The sequence below is a fragment of the Telmatherina bonti genome (assembly GCF_933228915.1).
Source record: "Telmatherina bonti genome assembly, chromosome: 20".
NCBI lineage: Eukaryota > Metazoa > Chordata > Actinopteri > Atheriniformes > Telmatherinidae > Telmatherina > Telmatherina bonti.
Window position 1 is genome coordinate 27500622 of NC_136618.1, and position 23374 is coordinate 27523995.

The 23374-nt window shown below is 40.6% G+C and overlaps 1 protein-coding gene across 1 annotated transcript; it reads left to right on the top strand.

Moving 5' to 3' along the window:
* Positions 1-1104: 1104 nt before the first annotated feature.
* gad2 (glutamate decarboxylase 2) lies at positions 1105-17828 on the top strand (the record flags this gene model as incomplete). The annotated part of the gene is made up of 16 exons (XM_079259531.1): positions 1105-1180; positions 1465-1527; positions 1687-1830; positions 2559-2792; positions 3907-3997; positions 4735-4847; positions 5307-5422; positions 5813-5892; positions 7483-7537; positions 7670-7786; positions 10293-10357; positions 10466-10544; positions 10634-10783; positions 11151-11258; positions 14055-14144; positions 17655-17828. 16 exons carry the CDS (start codon positions 1105-1107, stop codon positions 17826-17828), a joined length of 1755 nt encoding a protein of 584 aa, XP_079115657.1.
* Positions 17829-23374: the final 5546 nt, after the last annotated feature.

A 23374-nucleotide genomic window follows, 5' to 3' on the forward strand; every position in this document is an offset into this window, starting at 1 on the left:
GTAAGAGAAATTATTCTGATTTTGTCCACGCAAGCAAATCTGCTGAAAGTTTTAAAAAAAAAAAAAAACAAAGATGGATTTAGTTATTCATTTTATTTTTTTTTTTTTTTTTTTTTTGGGGGGGGGGGGGGGGGGCATAAAACAACTATATTTACATGCTTTATCTTTTTTTAATTAGGATTAAAAAAATAAATCAAAATAAAAAGTTCTGTTTCTTGTTTGTTTTATTTCTTTTTGTTTTGATTGTTTTTGACGGAGCGGCTCAAACACTGAAAGGAGAAGGGGAGGGACCGACCCCCTCTCTTCCCCCTTTGTCCTCCCCCCCTCCCCCCGGCGGGCACAGAGCAGTCGGTGGCCAAGAAATAGGTCTGCTATCGCCAGGCGGATGAATTAGTTGGCATTCTCAGTCTGCGTGGAGGGTAAGTTCTCCACGCAGGGGACAAAATGTTGGGGGGGGGTTGTGGAGTCACGACGCACGACGCAACACACTTCGTCATGACCCTGAACTGAATCACGATGGGATTTCTTTAGTGACGTGAAATTTAGGTTGGAAGCAATCAGCGGATGGCTCGTGCGCTGCGTATTCACCAACATCTGTAGCTGTGTGTTTTTTTTTCCTCCACCTTCCATCACTTCTTCTTCTCCTTTTTATTTTTTTGTTTGTTTGTTTTTACGTTTCATTTTTGACGCATCTTGAACTTCTTAAACTGTCCTGCGCTGTTTTTGTTGTTGTTGTTTTTTTTTTGTTGTTGTTTTTTTTCTCCCACTAACTGCGCGCTGCTCACCGAGTGCGCGCAGTGTTTGCGGATTTCTGTGCGGACACGTCGCTTCACGCCTCGTGCACCTGTGGACGCCTACAAATAAATCAAATTAAAAAAAAAAAAACAAAAAAAAACGAAGGAAGCCTTTTGGGTTTCATTTCTGCACCCTCGGCTCGGTTTATGTGTAGAGCAGCGTGGGGCGGTGCGTGTCTGATGCACGGAGGGGTTTCCAGCAGTCTGCTCACATTCAGCACCACCTCGGCTCTGAACAGCTCCCGCTCGTCGCGCGTGGATGGGCTCTGCCGGTCTGCGTGTCTCCTTCAGCTCCTAACAACCGGACACGATGGCATCACACGGGTTCTGGTCTCTCGGTGGAGATAATGCGGGGGCCAGTACCGGGAGTCAGAGCCCCAGCACGCGTGAGTGTTTTGGTTGTTGTTTGTTTGTTTTCAGGAGCGCGCGCAGGATTTCTTTCATTGTCTCAAACGACTGAGCAGCAGACAGGCCTGCTGCCACATCTGGAACCACATCTGCGCGTTCGTTTCTGTCCATTTTTGTTCTCTATTTTATTTTATTTTATTTTTTATGTTATTATCCAGGTGATTTTTATTAATATTCCATTGTCATTTTTCTATGATGAAGTTGGACAGCAAACCACGAGGCACGAGCCTCCTCATGTGATTTGTTTCCTCCTCTCTTCCAGCCAGGGCTTGGTGCCAAGCGGCGGCCCAGAAATTATCCGGAGGAATTGGATCGAAATTATGTGGTATGTTGGTTCACAGCAGCGGTGGGAGTGTGTGTTCGTGTGTGTGAGTGTGTGTGTGGGGGGGTCTATTATTTCTATCGAGTTTTATAGGCTATTTCCAGACTGGCCTTGCAGACAGACGACTAAAAATATCTGCTGGTGGTGTTGGCTTTTCCACAGCGCTGCTAAATGTCGGGGAGGTGGAGAAAGCCGCCGAGGCGGCCGCCAAGCAGCCGCCGGAGACCCCCGCAGGGTCCTGCGGCTGCAGCAAATCCTGCAGCTGCAGCAAGGCTGAAGTGGGCTTCACAGACCTCTATTCAACAGGTACTAAAGCATTACTGTGTCTGTTGGAGACCTGGGTTTTTTTCTCACTCAAAACCCTACATTTAAAGGGAATTATGTAAAAATATTCAGTAAAAATAAAAGAAAAAGGTCAGATTGTCATTTTAACAGGCCCAGTTCGAGTTATCCTTCTTCAATTAACGGATATTGTTTTAATGATAATAAAAAAATATATATATATATATATATATATATATATATCCTGATTTTAATGAGGTTATATTGTTTTAAAGGACGGCGTTGGAATTTATTTGTCTATTTTTAACACCAAACAACGAACAGAAAATGTGCCTGTTTGGATAAATCCTCTCTACATATATGTAGTACATGCTGAAGGCCTATTTAATGCTAAATATATATACATATATGATTTGTTAGAAAAGACGTTTGTTTTTGTTTATTTGGGGTTTTTTTTCTTAGAGGTCACCTTCAGGCAAATCCTGCTGGGATGTTCTGAGAAATCTGCAGTTCCGTTTTCAAAGCGCATTTATGAAAAACAAAATGGTCTTTTTCCTTTTCTATTTTTCTTATTTTCTTCATTCAAAATAATTTAATTTTTTAAAAAATCATTTAAAACCCTGATCTAAAGCCCTGCAAATGTGCATCTCGTACACTAAATGTTTTTCGCGCATCTTGCCAGACACATAAATCCCAAAATGTCTCCTTTCTTATTAGTTTCTTTTATTATTATCATTCTTATTATTTCACAGACCTGTTACCTGCCATGGACGGTGACACCAAAACAATGACCTTCCTGCAGGAGGTTGTGGATATTCTGCTGGCCTACATTGTGGAGTCTTTCGACCGGGAAACGAAAGTCATTGATTTTCATTATCCAAACGAGCTGCTTCAGATGAACAACTGGGAGCTGCAGCACGAACCCGCCACTCTGGATGACATCTTGATCAGCTGTCGCGCTACTCTCAAATACGCCATCAAAACAGGTAAGTTCAAGCTTTTTTTAGATACGTATTAAAAAAAAAAAATTTTTTTTAATTAAATAAATTAAAATAAAATAAAATAGGAAAAAGTGCCTCTGCTTTGGTCGCATTTGTTTGGAAACACTTTATTTATCTTTATTGCAGCTGTGTGGGTTAGATACAGGCCTGGTCTCCGGCCTGCAACTAATACTGATTTTAGAGTTATTAAAAAGATTTTAAAAAATATATATCAAGAATATAACTACATAAATAAGAAACCCAACATTTATTCTGCACATTTACAGATTCAGATTAAATTTTCCTGGATGAAAGCAGGAGGGAGAAAAATGTGCAGATGTTTAAAAATATATATATTGTGATGACAAAAGAACATGAGCATGGAAGATGTCCTCGTCATCCTCCATGGCCACCAGACCGAGACATGCAGCGATGCAGGAACTGCTTCAGCAGGCAGCACATAATAGGCCAATAATCTGCCTTCATGGGCCAAGTCCATTATTCTCAGCTGCCTGACAAGCACACATGGGAGGAAATTTACAGCAGCGAGACACATATTTCATTCCTCCTAAATAAATACCAAGAAGCTGTTTGGAAGGATGTGTGTGTGTTTAATCCATTTAATCACAGCTTTATGATAGACTGAGATACAGTTTAAAGGTAAATTTGATAAAAGTTATGTTTTTATTCTGATTTCTCCTCTTTTGTTGCAAACATTAATGACAGGAAATGTTTCTATGGGCTGCTTTTACCTACAAAATTCTGTCACCAAAATTAGAGCTGATTCATAAAACACACAAACGAAAGCTCCTCTTTTATTTTCCAAAAGAAAATTCTGTGATCTTTTTTTTTTTTTAAAAGGTGCAGATTTAAGGTGTGTTTACCCCACTAAATAAACCCCAGCACCACCCACTGCAGCAGCAAATGTTTTCATTTCTTCCAAAGCTTATTGAAGCATCGCTGCGTCTCCTTTCCAAACCTGCAATTAAAGCATTTTGAAAACGACAGTTTCTGCTCCTTTCTGCGCAAACTCATTTCAGTTTTTTCTGTCTGAAAAAAAAATGGCTTCAGATAGCAGCCATCTTACTCGTTTTACTCTCCCTCCTCTCTTCGAACCCAGCCCACCCCAGGTACTTCAATCAGCTCTCCACAGGATTAGATATGGTTGGGCTGGCAGCGGATTGGCTGACATCCACCGCCAACACCAACATGTGAGTATGTGGCTCCAGCAGCAGTTTTAGGTCCTGATAATGATGCTGACAATGAAATCCATTTCCGGTGCATCCGCATGCACTCTGCTCTGCGTCTGCACACACTGATAGCAGCTTTCTTTCTTTCTTTTTCATTCAGTCAAAGGGTGAAATGAAAGACAGACTCCCCTCTTTTTACTCCCACACTGCACCCCTCCCACTTCTGCCTTTTATCCCTCCCCCTCACCTCTGATCCCCATGGGGATTCATGGGGAGAAAATTAGCTCTGAAATTAAATTCAGACTAATCTGAGGCTAATTTTAGATGTGTGTTTCAGGGGTGATAAACTCCTCAGCGTTGGCAGCCGTGAGGGATTCCAAACATGCCTTTTTGCAGCCATTTAACCATTTTATTAACAGAAAATAAACGTGTAAATGTATGTTTTTAGTCGGCATTGTTAAGATTTCTGAACAAGAGCAATGTTGAATAAGAAATGTAACATCTAAAGCAGTAATATTAAACTCCTCCAGCTTTCTGACCTCCTTTAGAAATGAAGATGGACTCTGAAAACTAAATAATTCAACTCTTCTTAAACAAAATAAATATTTTATTAACTATGTGAGGCCTTTATATATCCACTCTGCCCTGAATCCATCAAAATGCAGTAAAAAGTTGATTTACTTTGTACTTTTTTTGCTGATGAGTCATGATGGTGGCATATTTGTGTAACCAGCATCATGTGACGTTGTGTAACGCAGGTTCACCTATGAGGTGGCTCCTGTCTTTGTGCTGCTGGAGTACGTCACTCTGAAGAAGATGAGGGAGATCATTGGCTGGCCGAATGGGCGAGGAGATGGCATTTTTTCACCTGGTACGTGTGAGGTGCCGCAACACCCCTCCGTCTCGCTGGAAATGGAACCGGCTGTATGTGTTGTAATGTGTCAATTTGCATTTTGATTATATAAATGGAACTCGTTTCAAGGCCAATTATCGTGAAACGATTTTCTTTTCTCAGCTTAAGCCCCCTTCCCTCTCCCCCGACAGCTCTGAATCTTTAATTTCTCCCTCTTGCTTCTGCTCGACACATGATGAACAGTCTCCTGAGGGTTTAATGACAAAGCTTGTGATTGGCTGTGACATTACAGACAGCAGGCTGTGTTTGCAGAGGCCGCATCGTTTCTGGATGTGCTCCGATTACCTTGCGAACACAGTTTTCTAGAAGTGTCTTCATTTTTAAACGTGCGAGGACACCCTGAAACTGTTCCGCTTTGATTGGGCTGGAAACCCTGCATGGCTCCCCTGAGACTGTAAATCCCTGTCTGTCCTCTAGGTGGTGCTATTTCTAACATGTACGCCATGCTGCTGGCGCGCTTCAAGATGTTCCCAGAGGTGAAAGAGAAAGGCATGTCCTCTGTTCCCAGACTGGTGGCCTTCACGTCGGAGCATGTAAGGCTTCTACCTCGTCCAGTTGGATCAAACCAGAAACACACACCGCTGTTTTTATTTCAACCAAATGTCAAACACTTTCAAGTTGCGTAAGCGTAAGAAAAGTGGCGTCCTGGTAGCTGCAGGATGATGTGTTTTGTACAAAGTGTGTCCCCGCCGTGGTTCTTCTGGTGCAAAGCTGACATTATGTTTGTCAGACTTCGAAGGACACGAGGTGACAGGTGTGTGTGTGTGTCACCTTATATGTCAGCTCCTCTATCTTTAAAGGGTAAATAAAAGACGCTGGCAGCTTAGAGCCAATCAGCAACACAAGAACTGTCAACATACAGATTTAACATGTCTGGTATGATGTTGTCCATCATTTTCTCCTGTTTTTCTCTCACCTCTCAGAGCCATTTTTCCATCAAAAAAGGAGCAGCTGCTTTGGGTATCGGGACTGAAAGTGTGATCTGCATAAAAGCAGACGAATGGTAAATTTCTTTCACCCACACAGTTAATTTGTCTGCGCTGAGAAACGCTTTTTGCTACTGTAGTAATACAGATGGATTGAAATTCTTGTTAAATGTCTGAAGGGTTTTATTCTTTTAAAGTCAGAACTTTTTGTTGTCTGATCTCCTGTAAGCCAGTGTTTCTTAGCCCTGGTCCTCGTGGCCCACTGCCCTGCCAGTTTTAGTTCCTACTAACGCCAGTATGCAGATTAATTTAAGTCCTTGCCAAGTTCTATAAAAACCTGATATTGAGCCACTGGTTTGAGTCAGGTGTGTTAAAGTAGGGTTACCTTTAACATATGCAGGGCAGTGGACCGTCCTGCATCCTGTCATTTAGTTGTTCCTCAACAAAACAATAATAAAGGTTCAAAAATGTAAGATTACTACACCTCTTAGCATACCGAACCATTACTGTTTGGTTTTTCAATGGCAAAAAAATTCCTTAATGGTCAAAAATGGTCCAATTTGTACAATTTTATGGTTTCAGAAACGCTTTTTGCTTTATGTAAAAGTGCTACAAACGTGATGCTGCACAGTCATTAGACGTCCCAAAACGTTCATGAAGGACGTAGAAGACATGGTGGTGTCACATCCCAAACTGTCATGCAAGGAAACAAACTTGTAGTCCCGTAAAACCTTCTTTTACTCCATCCGTAGCAGCTGGTGGGAATCACAGATATGTATCAATAGATATGAATATTTATTCATTTAGTCCCAATGTTAAATGTTTGCATTATTCTCAGTCACACTTTTTATATTTTGGACATCTGGACAGAAGAGTTGAATCCTCCTGGATTTAGTCTTAACCCTGTAAACCCAAACGTATCATATCTGATACAGTTTCAGAGATATTGGCATCAGTTTACGGTAGAAACTTTACTCAAAACCCTCTTTGTACACCAAATGATACTGGTCTCCTGTCCTCTGGGGGACACCAGAAAGCACAAGACAAAACTACAAGTTTTGACCTATCACGTGGAAATAAATCGTAAAAAATAAAAAATTTTATTTTTTATTTTTTTATTTTTTTAAATAAAAAATTTTATTTTTTATTTTTTTACAAAAATAAAGATGACAAAATAAAGATGTCAGAATAAAAAATTTGGAGTTTTCTGCACAGTTTTTATCAGGTTCAGCAACCACCAGACTAAGCATGAAGAGAGCTCTCTTCATTTGCAGCGCTGAGCAGCTCTTTACGGCCGGCTGCTGATTGCTCAGGCATATTACCATTCTGTCACTTGGCTGAAAGGATTTAAAGACTCAAATTTCCTTCTGTTTTGGAGATCATTTCACCTCTGACAGAAGAATCTGGAAGAACCCAAACGTTTGCATACTTCTGCTGCATCTCCAGCAGCTGCTGACACACAGATTTATCAGCACTAAGAAGCTTCATGCAATATTCAGTCATATTCCTGCACAATAATGCTGATAAATCTTTTGCTCTTTTGACTGAGACAGAACTTTTACTCATCTTTACTTCATGTATTGCTGTGTATGTATTTTTTTTAAAATAGAGCTTTGTCCAATAATGATGAAGCAAAGTGGAACTAAAGCTTGTTTTTTTCTTTTCAGTGGTAAAATGATCCCAGCTGACCTTGAGAGAAGAATACTGGAGGCAAAACAGAAGGTAATGTGACACACATTTATAATCTTGCTATGAAAAGAGAGACATTCCTTCACATGTGACTGAGATGAAGACATTTGGACACATTTTAAAGCAGCAATGTGCTTCATGTGCTGCATGTTTTTCCTTGCACAGGGTTTTGTTCCTTTCTTTGTCAGCGCTACCGCCGGGACAACCGTGTACGGAGCCTTTGACCCTCTCATCGCCATCTCCGAAATCTGCAAAAAGTACAACATCTGGATGCACGTAGACGTGAGTCGAATACATTAGAGTTTAAATGTTCATACTCTGCAGTAATGGACAGAAACGTGAGCAACCGGCTCCTTGCTTTAAACTGTTACCTCGTACGTGTGCTGCAGAACGTCTGTCCACAGAAACCACACAGCTCACCAGTGAGTTTGACAAATCTATTATGTCTGTCTGGCCTCCAACGGCATGCGGCTGACCCAGATAGAGAGCTAGCCGTTTCCTATCTAACAGTGGAGATTAGAAAAACTGGAGCAGAGGCTGTAAATCATCTCCTCCCCTGGCTTTGCCATCACAGCCCCTCTCAGCGAAGGAGCTCCATCCATTAATGAAGGTGGTGTTGTCCTCTATTAAGGCTCGTAAATGGTCCTGTCCATCATTCTTCAACTAGCTGAGATTTAAAAGAAAAAAAAAGCAGAAAAGCAAAATGAAATGTCTTTAAGAATTCAAATCTTCCTAGCAGCGATGGGAACATGTGCACATAGCTTCATAGATATTTTATGCCTTTTAAAAACAAAAGATTATATATTTTACTCTCTTGCTTGTAGCTAATCTGTTTAATAGTTTGCATGATAAAATGTGGAAAAGCAGGCGCACATGTAACATGTAACATGTAACACCAAATTCTTTAAAAAAAAAATTTTTTTTTAAAGTATTTTTTTTCACTCAAATGCTGAGATTATTTTATGTACTTTCAGGTAAAAAAACAGCATATAGATTTACATGAATGATGTTTTATAAATCAGATTTAGCCGAGATGTTTTGAAAGTTTTGTTGATTGGATTTCAGTAAATCCGCATTTGGGTTTTAGTTGTTCCACAGAAGATTCGGCTTGTGTTGTTTCTGCTTTTCTGTTCAGATCTCTGATTACACTCTCAGACAGGTCTGATAGTTTCCCAGGTGAGTTTTATAAAAGGTAAAGCCACTAAAGGAGGTTGTTCCACACGACTAAGCTAGTCTCATTTTCCATGCAGTCTGCAGAGAAAGAATGATTGTTTAATGCTTTATGAAAGGATTAACACTTTAAACATTTGATATTTTGAACACTTAAAAAAATGTGACTCAAAAAGCCAACAGGTTTGTTTAGGAAAATCAAAGAAATTCGGAAAATGCTTCATATTAAGAGAACAGCTGTTTGTTTTTCTGCTCTTCATTGGAAGAACAGCTTAAAAAAAAAACAAAGAAACATGCAGCTACCCATCATAGAGTTAATTCATTCTCCACTACAGGTGCATTGTAAGAACATGCAACATCATCTTTCACCACATTAGTTCATGCTGCTGCGCTCTGGAAGGTAGCATCTAATATTAAAAGTTTTCCTTCTCAAAATTCACAATATTAAACAGTGCAGAGTTTTGGCAAAGCAGCATTTCTACCCTCATGTTTGATATTTGTTTAGCTTATATATATATATGTTCAAATACATTAATGCACTCTCATCCAGTCTGTCAGGCTTAAATTATTTTTTAATGTTGCTGAATCTCCTTTCTTGTCTTATTGGTTTTATATTTGGACCAGATGGAGAGTTTTAATGTTATATTCTATTTAATGACAATAAACTCCAATTTCGACTGTAAATACCAAAGAAGCTGATGTTTGAAACGGTTTTGGATGTTGAGATTAATTATTCAGTTCAATTCAGCTTTATCTGTAGAGCACCACTTCACAACAATGTCCTCTCAGGGAACTTTACAGACACATTAATTCAACATAAACAGCCTAGATAAGGAAAACCAACAGATTGCATCCAATCTTGACTGGGATCCAATCCTGCATCCTGAGCTGCATGAGGCGACAGTGGGAAGGGAAAAACTCCCTTTTAACAGGAAGGAAAAGCATCCAGCAGAAGGAGGGCAGTCATCTGCCTTGACTGTACTGCAACTTTAATTCAGGCAGACCTGCAGAAAGAGCAGAAACATGTTAATGATGCCAATACTGACATATGTTTCTTTATGGAAGAAGAGGAGCAGAGAGAGGAAGAGGAAGAGCTCCGTGCATCATGGGACGTCCCTCAGCAGTCTAAGCCAATAGCAGCAGAACTAAAGGGATGTCTGGACCCCTTAACTATAAGATTTATCAAAAAGGAAGGTCTTAAGCTTTATCTTAAAGACAGAGAAGGTCTCTTCCTCCCAAACCGATACTGGAGGCTGGTTCCGTCAGAGAGAAATAGGATCTCTCCCGGTAGTCCTCGCTGCAGCATTTTGGATCAGCTGGAGACTTTTCAGGGCGTATCAGGGACAGAACATCAACAAGGAACTGCAGTAATCCAGTCTTGAAGTGACACACATGACCCCAGTGGCTTTCCATGTGTGGATTTTAACATGTTCAGACTAAAAGGACAGTTTCAGACGTTTGTTCAGGAACAGTAGAGCTTCTTCAGAGCTCCGAAAGACCAACAAACTCCCTGTGGCAAATAAGTAAAGACTTGTTTTACCAACAGGACAGAACTATTTTACCTTCGTTCAGGGCATAATGACACATTTATGATACAGTAATGTGTTTGTCCGCTCAGGGGGCGTGGGGAGGAAGTCTGCTGATGTCCAGGAGACACAGGTGGAAGCTGGACGGAGTTGAAAGGCAGGAGACTTTTCCTCTTTTGTTTTTATTCAACAAAGAGACAAACCTGCAGAATCTATTGAGAATCTGAAATAATAATGAAATATGGCTGCTTTTTATCAACCGCAGGGCCAACTCTGTCACATGGAACCCGCACAAAATGATGTCCGTCCCTCTGCAGTGTTCTGCCCTGCTGGTCAGAGAGGAGGTAGGCTTCAGCTTCGCCACCACATCCTGCACAGACCTGGTTCGGTTGTTTTAGTCCTTGATGTAAACTCTCCGGATCTGATCTGACAGGGTCTGATGCAGAACTGCAACCAGATGCACGCCTGCTACCTTTTCCAACAGGACAAGCACTACGACCTGTCCTATGACACCGGAGACAAGGCGCTGCAGTGTGGACGCCATGTGGACATCTTCAAGCTGTGGCTGATGTGGAGAGCTAAGGTGGGACAGCTAGCATGAAGTGTGTGGTTGTTTCAAATCACTGCAGTGCATCCTAGACGGATTTTATTACAAAATACTGCCTCTAAAACCCTCTTTTAATACATTAAAACAACGTCTCATGATACTTTAATTTTTCTAGAGTTAATATTCAATAAATCCTTTTTTTTGTTATGTTTTTTAGCATTTGAGTGAATAACTTTCAGGTTTGTGTTTCTTTAATTGTGAAATTATGACGCCACATGTGTTGGTACATCATCATCCTGCAAAAAGATTTGCTCCAGTTTCTTTATATTTTTGACTCTATTTCTCCGGTTTTAATCCAACCACAGCACAGATATCTAACAGGTGAAAATCTCTTTCCTGGCAGGGCACCATCGGCTTCGAGGCTCAGATTGACAAGTGCTTGGAGCTGTCGGAGTACCTCTACAACAAGATCAAGGACAGAGAAGGATACGAGATGGTCTTTGATGGGAAGGTATGTGCACATTTATCCTTCATTCATCTGCAACATCAGTCCACATTGCTTCTTTCGCCTCAGTGTCATTATGGGTGACTTGATTGGCACATAGAGAGCTCTGGCTTTGTGTTGGATGGACGCCATGGTTGCCTCTAGCTGCTGGTATAATGTGCTGCTATTATGTGTAATGAATAGCATAACGGCCCCTAATTGCTGATATGCATATGAATAGCATAGTGTCTGAAATATCCTGTGCTAAACTGCAGCACCAACACATGCGGGTAAGATGGGGTTATTAAGGCTCTCCTGCACAAGAGGAACGCTTGAAAACCCAGAGTCATTTACAAAGGAAAACCCTGTAATGTTTCAAGGCTTATTGTCGTCCTGCTGAGGCCCCAAAAAAAAGAGGTTAAGAGCATCAGAGAGTGACGGGAAAAAGCGAACTCCTCTGGGCAATGACCCAGGTGTTCGCTTGTCTTGCCTCCCACCAAGCCATTACATCAATCTGAGGATGAGTGTACGGCAGCCCAACCAGCCCAGCTGTATAAATGGGACTGGTGTGCATGGTTAGTCAGCTGTTGGTAATGAATGCTTTTCCTCTGGCAGGCAGGCAGACAGTCGGTTTCAGAGGCCAAAAAAGCAGAGCTTTTTTCAGGCATCTGGAGAGGATCCAGAGAAGCAGGCTACCTGCCTGCTGCTGGGAACACTAATGGATTTTTGCTTTGTGACGTGAATTGCCATTTTCGGTCAAAGTCAGCTCGGGTTCGAGCTGCAGATACTTCCAACTGCTCTCTGATTTTCGGATCATATGGATTCATTTTGTGTGAACAGTATTTTCCCATCCTTTGTAAAGGCCTTTGCTCATATTTATATTATTTCTTATGATCCATTTGGCCTCCTGAAAGTTGACGCTCACTGGTGGATTGGATTGGTTGGTTGTGATGTTGATTACAGGATCTCATACATACATGACAATAGGACCGTTTCTTTTTCTGTCCCACAATTCCTTGCAGTTGCAGCTTCTGAAACAACTAAATCACATTAATCCAGTCAGGCTAAGTGGGATTTGAGCAGATAAATATGAGGACAGGAAGATCAGTGTGAGCAGTAGAGTCTGAGGTGCTTACTCAGGCATCTCTTCAGGTACCAATCAGATGGGATCTAATGACATTAGTGAGAAATATGTCCAGTCCATTATTCACTGCCTGAGAGTTCATAAAATCTCTTGCTAATATTCTGCTACCAGACACACCAGAGTACCTTCAGATGTGCCGATAGGTCAGAGATCTTACAATGTTCTGAGGAGGATGTATAAGGGTGGTGTCAAACTCATTCTGGTTCAGATTTACTCTAAAGTGAGCCTGACCAGTAAAATGGTGGTATAATGGTGTAATCCAGCTAGCTGGTAGCAGAGGACGGGCTTGGCCTGGTGGCTGATGGTGGAGCTGGACCCAGCTTGGTGGCGAGTCTCAGGAGTTACTTTTAGCATGTTGTGCCTGTGTTCAAACGTCAATTCAACCCCAGTAAAAACTCCTCATTTTGCCCCTTTGGTTTAGAGAAAAAAAAGTCCAATATTACCAAGATTTTCATGCTCAGTCCATTGAGGAAATAAAATATGAACAAGCTGAGTTTGGTTTCACAACAGTTTCATTTACATTAAATCTTACAGTGGATCGACAGAATCCCAGAACATCTCATCACAGGAATCTGGAGGTGAAAGTTGTATTTTACTTTAAGATTAAAACCTCTTGTTAAGATCTGAAGCAAGGGGTCACCAGCTCCGGTTCTCTACCATCCTGCAGGTTTCAGTGTTTCCCTGCTGCAACACACATGACACAAATCAATGGCTCATTAACAGGCAGGTGCAGAAGATGACAACAAGTTGTTAGAGAAGCTTTTTATTTGAACCAAGTGGGTTGTAGCAGGGAAACATTAAAACCTGCAGGATTGTAGCCCTTGAGGACTGGAGCTGAAGTGCTGCTGATGAAGAGCTTATTATAAATGCAAATACGTGTTCACTGGTTATCCTGAGCACATGAACTGACTCAGCTCACAACACAAACTCAGATCTAAGAAATATGTAAAAGGTAGAACTTTTTATCCTTTCTTTGTAATGTGAATGTAAGAAATGCAAGCCTACATGGGAAAATTAGGAAGAAACTTTCATTTAAAGTGCAGATATTTTACATTTAATTTTCACATTTCCTGAAGTCACAACCAGACTGAACGCTCTTGTGGGTCATACATTTGACACCTCTGGCCTTGTGGATGAAGCTGGGCCATGTGTGCATTAAGGAATAATTCCTTTTTCAATTAAAATAAAAACATGAACTTTCAAGTGAATTTGTTGCTTTCAGGTTATGAAATGAATCCTTTACAGGTTTGTGTTCTTAATTTGGACTCTATTTCCTTTTTTTCCTCAATTTAAATAAATCAAACTTCCCTCAATAAGTTCAGAAAAAGCATTAAAACACATTTAGCTATAAGTCAGCAGCTCGACGTCTGATGCTGTTTTGTGACCGATCCAGTCGAGCACCAAAATATCTGGATGTGCACCAACATTTCATTTGTGTTCCTCATTTTCCCACCTTTTCTCCTAATTTTAACATCTAATTATGTATTTCATGTGACCATCGTTATAATTACTGTGCAGCAACATCTCCAAGGTTATTAAAAAGGCATAAATGTGTGTTTCTAATCCAATAATATTCAGCACTTCTATAATTATTTTCCAGCTCTGCAGCACAAGTGTTTCTTCTTTGTGTGACGCTGGTAGTTTATGCATGTGGTCTCTTGTCGCCTGTGTGTTCTCAGCCTCAGCACACCAACGTCTGCTTCTGGTACCTCCCCCCGGGGATGCGCTACATGGAGGACAAAGAGGAGAGAAAGAAACGCTTGCACAAGGTGGGCGAGTTGAGATAAGAGGCCTGACTGCAGTATCTGCCAAACACACCTTCCCCCTGCCCTACAAGCACGCCACTCATATCCAGCTCGACCATCACATGTCGGGCTAATTAGGGACAGCTTAAACGCAGGATTAAAAGAACAACTTGCTGTTCACATGAGGAACTGTAAACTGTGACAGCCTTAAAATGGAGCGGCGTCACAGAGGAAGGCTTAAATATAGGTAAGGGCGTTCGCTTTTAGCTAATGTGGTGTCAGCAGAGGCTGACTAATTGACAATTAGGACAAGCAGATGGTGGTGGAAGCCCGCCATGCCAAGATCACGTTGCTACCTGGGCTTCTCTACAACTAGCTGCGATGAAAAACAGCCATCTTTGTAATAATTCTGTACCATAGACTGTATACAAAGAGATGGATGGAGTCTCCGTTACATCACCCATAGGTTTCTGAAGAGCTGAATTGAAGCTCGGTGGGCGGTCCGACGGTCGCCATGTTGGCAGCGTCATGTGCGTCGTCTCGCCCGGAAAATACAAATATGGGCAAAGAGGTGGAGCGGAGAGGGGAGCCCTGTGTGTCATGGCGGATGATTGACATCGAGCAAACTCCAAGCTTTCTGTAGCTAAAAGCTAACCAAGCTAATCCCGAGATAACGGGAGCTAACCAGCTAACGGAGGTAAGCGGGCTAAAGCTAAGTCACGTTGTTAAACGGCTAAAAACCGCGGTTGTTCTACATTCTTCTTACTTGAAGCCGGAGATCGGGTACCTGTCAATCAAACGGACACGCCCCTAAATATACTGAACTTTGAGATTAAATTATTTTTAAACAGGCGAGTTAGAAAAAATTCACTCCCCCCACAGTTGTCATGAAGGTAAACCTGACCTATTAAACCTAAAATGGATTTTTGTACCAGGCTGTAAACATTTTCATTTCTGCTGTGAAGTTGGTCTTTTTAACATGGGGGTCTATGGGGATTTGCTCTGTTTTGCAGCCCCTAGTGGATGAAGGGGGAACTGCAGTTTTATGCACTTCCGCATAGGCTTCACTTTTAACCGCCAGAGGTTGCCGCTTGGTCTGTACGTGCAGGTGTTTCCTTTTGTTTTCTAAAGTAGAGCTGAAATCACAGCAGAGATCGTGCATCACTGACTGGACAGACTGTTTGGCCAGCTTGATCTTTTCCACTGAGGGGTGATGTCATGTTGCCGCCCTCAGCGCTTCGGGGTGGAATCTGAGAGTCTGTATTTTCCATTGGCCGTAATGACTCCACATAATGAACAAGAAGGACTGGAAAATTTGCAAATGACTGATTTGCAGGTTGATTATTTTTACGGCATGCTTTACCAACTGCAGTAGGACACCTGCAAGAGATTTAGAAGGAATGACTGATTACGTGCATTTACTGACTCTGACAGACTGCAATATGATGCTTAAACCAACTTTGGGTCCTTCTGGACCCAGCTAAGCGTTAAAAGTCCAGTCTGATTTTTAACTTAATGCTCCCAGATTTATTAAAATTCCTTCTAGATGTGTTATACTTTTAGGTTCTGACTCATCGTTCACTTAAGCCCTCATGCTAATGCAGGACCAGGCTGCCACAATGACTTAGTGACTCTCCCATCCAAACACGAAGTTGGGTCATAATACAGAAATGTAATTACTCATTTCTCGCTTCCTTTAAAGAGATCCAGCAGTACTTAGAGAAACCCTAAGCATCGGCTCCAGAGTCACGATTGTGGAATTACAAGCTGAACTGGGTCAGAAAGAGAAAGTTTGGCTTGCAAACTTGAAATTGAGTCTGCTAAAATCCACACGACTGTCAAGAATCTGCTCAGCACAAAATAAATGACTGTCACCGCTTTAAGGCTGGAGATAACCTCCGCTGGCAGCAGTGGCACCGCTGCGTGCCCAGCTGGTGTCAGATTTAACTGTCAGACGGACGGGAGATAATAAATCAAGAGGAGAAATCTGAGAAATGTGATTTTTGTAGCAGCTGATAAACTTTGGAGACAAAAAACTGACAAAAAAAGGGGTTTAATCTGATAATCTGCACTGCAAAAACTTCTTCAAAAACAAGAAAAAAATATACAAAAATTGCTTAAAATAAGATCAATTATCTGCCAACAGAACAAGAAAATTTGGCTTTTCAAGACTTTCCAAAACAAGTAAAAATACTCTTAAAACAAGAGGAATTGTCTGCCATAAAAACTAAGAATTATCTTACCTTTAAAAAAAATAAGCATAAGTGTATTATGCTATTATATAAGTAAGATTTTTAATCTTACTTAGATTTCAGTTTTTGCAGTGTGATTGCACAGTTTTGTCTAAACATAAGAACAACTGGTTGATATTTCTTCATGCTCAGTCACTCTCAAACAAACCAGCTCTCAGTTTAGATCCTCACTGAGAGAAGACACAGCCTTACATTTATACCTCACTTAAAGGAGACTAATCAGGCTTTCCAACAATGTGAGGTTTTTATATCCATTGCCACACAGCTTTCATTTTAAAGCAGTTTGAAGCAACCAAACTGGACAAAAGAGCTTGACGGAAAACTTAAATAAAACCCACTAATGAGAAAAATAGGCGCAGACCAAGCGGCAACCTCTGGTGGTTAAAAGTGAAGTCTATGCGGAAGTGCATAAAACTGCAGTTCCCCCTTCATCCACTAGGGGCTCCAAAACAGAGCAAATCCCCATAGACTCCCATGTTAAAAAGACCAACTTCACGGCAGAAATGAAAATGTTTACAGCCTGGTACAAAAATCCATTTTCTGTTTAATAAGTCAGGTTTACCTTCATGACAACTGTGGGGGGAGTGAATTTTTTCTAATTTATCCCTTTAAAAATAATTTTATCTCGAAGTTCAGCATATTAAGGGGCATGTCCTTTTGATTGACAGGTATCCAATCTCCCGCTTCAAGTCAGAAGAACGTAGAACAACTGCGGTTTTTAGCCAGTTAACAACGTGACTTCGCTTTAGCCCACTTACCTCCATTAGCTGGTTAGCTCCCGTTATCTCCGGGTTATCTTGGTTAGCTTTTAGCTACAGAAAGCTCGGAGTTTACTAGATGTCAATCATCCGCCATGACGCTCACAGCCCCCCCTCTCAGCTCCACCTCTTTGCCCATATTTGTGTTTTCCGGGTGAGACAACACATCTCTGCTAACATGGCGATGGTAGGAACCGCCCACCAACCTTCAATTCAGCTCTTCAGAAACCTATGGGTGACGTCTCTTTATATACAGGCTATGGCACAGACACATGACATAAAAGTAGGTAAAAAGCCCTACATTCCACAATAAACAACATCAAATAAAACAAGAAAAAAATTAATAAATAAACATTTTAGATGTTGTTAAAAACGTGGATTTTAACGTGGAGGTGGATAACTACGATGTGAATATCTTGCTTTGTGATCACCTTACTTCCTCATAAATTCCTACATCTTTCATGTTTAAATTCATTTTCTCCTCTTGGGGGTAACACTAATTTCGGCACATTGCGTCTTGTCAGGTGGCTCCGGTGATAAAAGCCAGGATGATGGAGTACGGGACCACCATGGTCAGCTACCAGCCACAAGGGGACAAGGTCAACTTCTTCCGCATGGTAATCTCGAATCCTGCTGCTACCTTCGAGGACATCGACTTTCTTATCGAGGAGATTGAACGACTCGGCCATGATCTATAAGACTCATCTCACCAAATCCTCCTGTACTTTTTCCCCTTGACGGATGAAACGTTTGTCGTGAATGTACTGGTAAACATTTTCTTTACTCTCTTTCCCACAAAGTTGCATATTTAAGAGTATGTTTGAGAAAAAGATCTGCAGATATATCCATGTGTTATGTATTGCAGCTTTGCAATGGACCGACTTGGTCCAAAGCTATGTAAAAATGCTTCTGTCTGCCTTCCTTATAGTGTAGTGGCTCCCAGAGTAGTGTAAGTGATGTAACTATGTACTTTTTGTGATATGAAATGCTTGTGCAATAAGTCGATGGGAAAGAGCTTATTTTTGGATCATTTCTCATTTGCATAATTGTTAAGTGCCAAATGTGGTTGTGTTATATTGTAACTTTAACATTTTAAACTTCTGGTTTAAAACAAAAAAAAAGCACTTCACTTTACCTCAGCTTAATTAACTGCCTTTACACCCAAACATAGACCTTCGAGCAGTAAATTTCGACAAAACGTCTCCGATCTGATGTTGTATAGCAGTACCAGCACATGTTTAAGGCTTATCCAAACCAAAACAGGCTGTATTAAATAAATATACATTTAATTAATAATTCTGTACAAATATAGAATATAGAATATAATAATATAAATAATTCTTTATTACTTTAAAACCAGTTTGTTCGTCCATTCAAGTATGTTATAAAAAGAAAAAAAGGTAGTTTGTTGCCAACTTGCTTCAAGCGTATACCAAATTCTTGGCTGTAAATTTAACTGTTCTTAATTTAATGTCATTTTACTCTGTGTTTGCTGCTCCATGTAGTCCTACTGCTAAATGTTAACTGGTGGAGTCGTTTCCCCACCAGCATGAGATCATTTCAGACCGCCCTCTTCATCGGTGCATTTCTCCCGAAGCTGCAGGTTGCATCCCCACACATGCATTAAGACTCCCGGATCCCACGTGCAGGTTTTTCTGAAAAGTTTTGGTGAGGGTTCATGCCAAAAAAGCATTTCTCAGGCTTCTACACATTGCCCATTGCATAACAATACACATCTTAGATAAACAACTTCCCTTTGGACTCGACCATACAAAAAATAATCTTTGAGCTTTTTGGCCACATAAACTTTGGTCATTGTTGTTTGTTTTTTTTGTTTTTTTTTTCCTTGTGTCTGGTGAGTAATACCAGTTTACCAGCTGTACAAAGTGGATAAGTACTGATGCATTCCAGATACTGAGGGGACATCAAACCCTGCTAGTCAACAGGGTTTGAGTATTTCTAAAGGCATTTGCCTTCCTTTAAAGGGAATTCCTGTATCACAATCACACCAGAATCCATCTAGCCAGGCTTCAAGCTTCAGGTTTTTGGCTGAAAAGAGCTTTTTCAGGCCAGTTAGTGTCTCTTATATCAGAACTAAAGTGTACTTTTTAAGAGAAGCGCAAAGCCCAACGCTTAAGATTTTTCTCTTCTGAAAAGTTTCCAAAGAGAACGATGCATCGACTCTCTTTCTGACTTGATTCAACAAGAGTTTGACCAACGATGTGGCTTTGCTAACTGGGATTCGCTCACCTGATTGAAGCTTCAAGTTCTGTAGTTCTTTGAATGTAATTTCCCTTTTCCAAAACTTTTCCGATTCTGGCTTCCCAGAGTTTCCCGTGAAACCAACCATGGGTCCAGGTGAGGAATATGTACATGTAATGGACAGTTCCCGAGTACACTAGTATCAGTATCCAAATGCGTTTGGAAAAATCTGGAAAATGAAACCAGTCTGCACTCATCTACATCTAATGCTGTTGGTTTATTTCGATGAGCAGCAGGTTGTGCTAAACTTTAGAAGACCGTGTCATAGACCATGTGATTTTTGTATTTACCTGCTATGTCTGCAGATTACAGTTTATGGTATTTAAGTTTTAATCTGGCCCTGTTATTGGCCGGCCCCCTGACCAGGCTGCACCCTGCCTCTCGCCTGGTAATTGCTGGGATAGGCTCCAGCTTCCCTGCAGTGGTATATCACTATGAAAAACGAATGAATGAATTAACTTTTAATCTCTATATCAAGCTTTCCACTTCGTGAGAATAAAAACTTGAATTTATGCAGGAATGATTCATTTGTATGGTTGCAAAAGCTTCCATCCAACTATTCAATGCTCAAACATAAGATTAGCACAACAAAGCTGGATGGAAACTGGTGGGTTAAATTTACTTTGATGCTGGAATGCTTTTTGGGCCAGTGACAGAAACAACCTGCAGTGCATGGTGGCCATCCACTAGACGCCAATCTGAAAGATTTTAACTTTAAATCTGCAAACCTCTCATCTTCTGCAGGCTTTTGACAGCCAATCTTAAAAAAAAAAACAAAAAAACATAGCGGGGCAATAAAGTTGTTTTGTTTGGATGTGGGTACTTCACCTGATTTGCAGCTACTGTAAACCAGACATCACTTGCACTAAATCATACTGGGGTAGAGCAGCATCCCCTCGCATTGCAACTGGGATTCCCTCTGTATTCATTCACAAGCAATATTAGAGTGATGGTCCCATCTATATATCCTGCAAAATAGCTAAAAGGATTCATTTAAATGTATATTAAAGATGATCAAGCTTGAAGACCAAGCAGATGGTAGTTTGTAGAGAACAAAGAAGTGAAGTAAACAACATGCTTATCTTAGGCGGGTTCGTCTTTGGAATGTGAACTCTGATTAAGAAATCAGAGGTTCGGTAGCATTTTCATTAGAAAAGTTAGAAAAGCACAATTTGTTCAACATGGTCGGTCAGTGTACAATCACTTTTGATCATATACTGTAAATAGTATTTCGAGATGTCCTAAGTACATATCTTTGTGTATACATACATGTATATAAGACGTATAACCAGAGACTATTTGTGAGGTAAAGTTATCCATATTTTCTCTATCTCTGATATAGATTAATTGTATTTTCATCTTGTTGGTCCAAAAGGCTTTTTTTTTCTTGTGTGTGTGTATGTATGTGTGTATGTCGGATACTTTGTGACTCTTCTAGCTATTTCAAAGAAAACTTGTTTCAGGGACTGGCTTTACAGAAACGTGCAGATTTCACCTTGAAATACTTACGAGTCTCACTCGGAGACGTGAGACTCAGGTGTTTGGATTTTAAACGAATAAGCAAAGCCATTTTTGACTCTGAAGTTCTGTGTTTTTTATTTTGTTTGTTTGGTTTTTATGTGTGTGCGTGTGTGTGTGTGTGTGTGTGTGTGTGTGTGTGTGTGTGTGTGCACAAGTGATACTTGACGGTATGTGCCAACGTGTACCTTAGTGTGTTTGTAACTGTGCTGCCTTAGTAGAAAATTTCCAGTATTGTCTAGTTTTCCTCCAAAGAGGAGGTTGTGCACTTTAGAGTATACATATGATCTAATAAGAGTGCAATGTCCAATGGTTGTCCATGAGTTGATGTTTCAAAAGATTTTGGTGAAGAAAAAAAAAAAAAAGACATAACTTTAAGCTCTTTTGGTCTGAATGTGTCTTGAATCAAGGGTCTCTTAGGAATGAAAGCACTTAATCTTTTTTTTGTCAGTTTGTAGATATTGTAAACTTTCTTGTCTCAGAGAGTAGCCTAAAGTTTTAAATATTTACCGGGCAGTATTTCTGTTCATTCCCCACATAAACTGGCAAACACACTGTGACACAGACAACATCAGGTTTAAACAGCGATGAAGGAATCTCACTGTGGTATTCTCGGAAAGCCAGACGCTTTGTTTCTCTTGCTGCTGCTGCTGCTGCTAGACTTGCTTCCTTTGCACGTGCATGCGATGCCTTGCCTATCCAGCTTGTTTGATGTACAGTCTCCTATATATCTATATACGTATATATTATACAGTATGTGTAGCTCCTGTAATTAGCTTTAGTGTCCTATATAGCCTAGCCTGTAGATTAGTGCACTGTCGCTCTAGCCTTTACATGTGATCTCTGTGTCTCTGGCTTCCTGTAAAGTTTCTCTGTGCTGCAAGCATGCTAACCTCGCTTTGCATTGTAATCCTCTTGCGCTTGATCTGACTCTATCCTCTGTCTTTCTGCTTGAAGACTGTCGCTGCTTTGAATGTTATATATATATATATATATAAAATTGTAGTCCCTCAGCATGTCTTTCTGAAAGCTTCTCTCTGCTTTGCACCTGTATGACCTTTTCTCTCTTTCTCTTTCTGCTTTGTCCTCTGGTAGCAGTGACAACATATCCTCGCGCTTTCCTCTGACACGTCTTGGCTGCCCGCTGTCGTTCAGTTTGTGTCTGAGACTGTATGTTATCTTGTGTCATGGTGCTGCTGTCTGTGGTTTGTTTTACTGAGGCCCTTGGCTCCGTGGGATAGAGAGGTGAAATACACAACTATGAAAAACAGACCCTAGTTTATTGCCTATATTAAATATAATTTTGTTAATGAAAACAGTTGAACCCCTTCTGTAGTACTCAAAGTGCATTTAAATATATATGGTGCAGTGTATTGATCTGCAAACTGCTCTACTGGCTTCTCCAACATTTATTTGTCCTGAACTTCATGTTAGTCCTGGGAAGAAAAAGAAATAAATATTGTCAAAACAAAACTTGCATGAATCTCTCTTCTTTTTTTTTTCTAATTTTGCTTTTCTTCAAGCCGAGTCTTTTATATTTTCAGAGCAACTTCTTTACTGTAAACACCATAATAGTTCTTACAGCACTGTTCCCATCTGCTGGACAAAAGCACAGCGTTAATGTGAGTTAAAATTGTTACATAAGCTGGTGCAAAAAGTCTTTCAACGGTAAAGTGGAACATGGAAAGTGGGACTTTCAGACCACTACAAGGTAAGCATGTGGTTGGATTACGAAACAACATACCCCAACAAGCAGATGTCCAAAAGGGCCCTCGAATGTCCAAAAAAGGACTGAAATACAAACAATACAGTTATAAAAAGTTGGTATAAGTCTGTTTATCTTGCAGGGAGGGGTTCCCATCACTTGACCATTTTATTGTCATTTTGGCCTTGTATTCCATAAAAGCATTTACTGCATCTCTTTGTGGTCATCCACATTGATTTTGGTTAGTACGGTGGTTGGGGGGGGGGGGGGGGGGGGGGTTGCAGGGTTATCACAAGGGGGGCACAGCGAGGCTAAATAAATTTGGGAGTTTTGGCACTGGACAAATTTGTAAGAGCACCAACGATGAATTAGGATAAATCAACAAGAGAGACTTCAAGTACTAAAAAAAAGAGAAGAAAATCTGATGCAGCATATCTGCTCCTGCTTGACCAGGTAACAGTCAAGTAACAGTAATAATCAGTGATGGGTAATGCAGAGACCACAGTTGGGGACTTTTCATCCTGGATACAAAGAAAATCCTCTAAGTTACATTAGAAATAAACCATAAAATAAACTATCATATCTAGCAGAGTTGTTTTTCTAAAGCAGCATCCGTCTTGGTGAAAACTCGGCTCACCTGAAGACGTATTTCTGATTTAAAACGTTTCACACTGAAGCAGAAGACTGGATCATATTACTGACACTGACATGGTTTGACTACAATACAGTCACTAAACTAATTACGCATTTCTTAGTGTG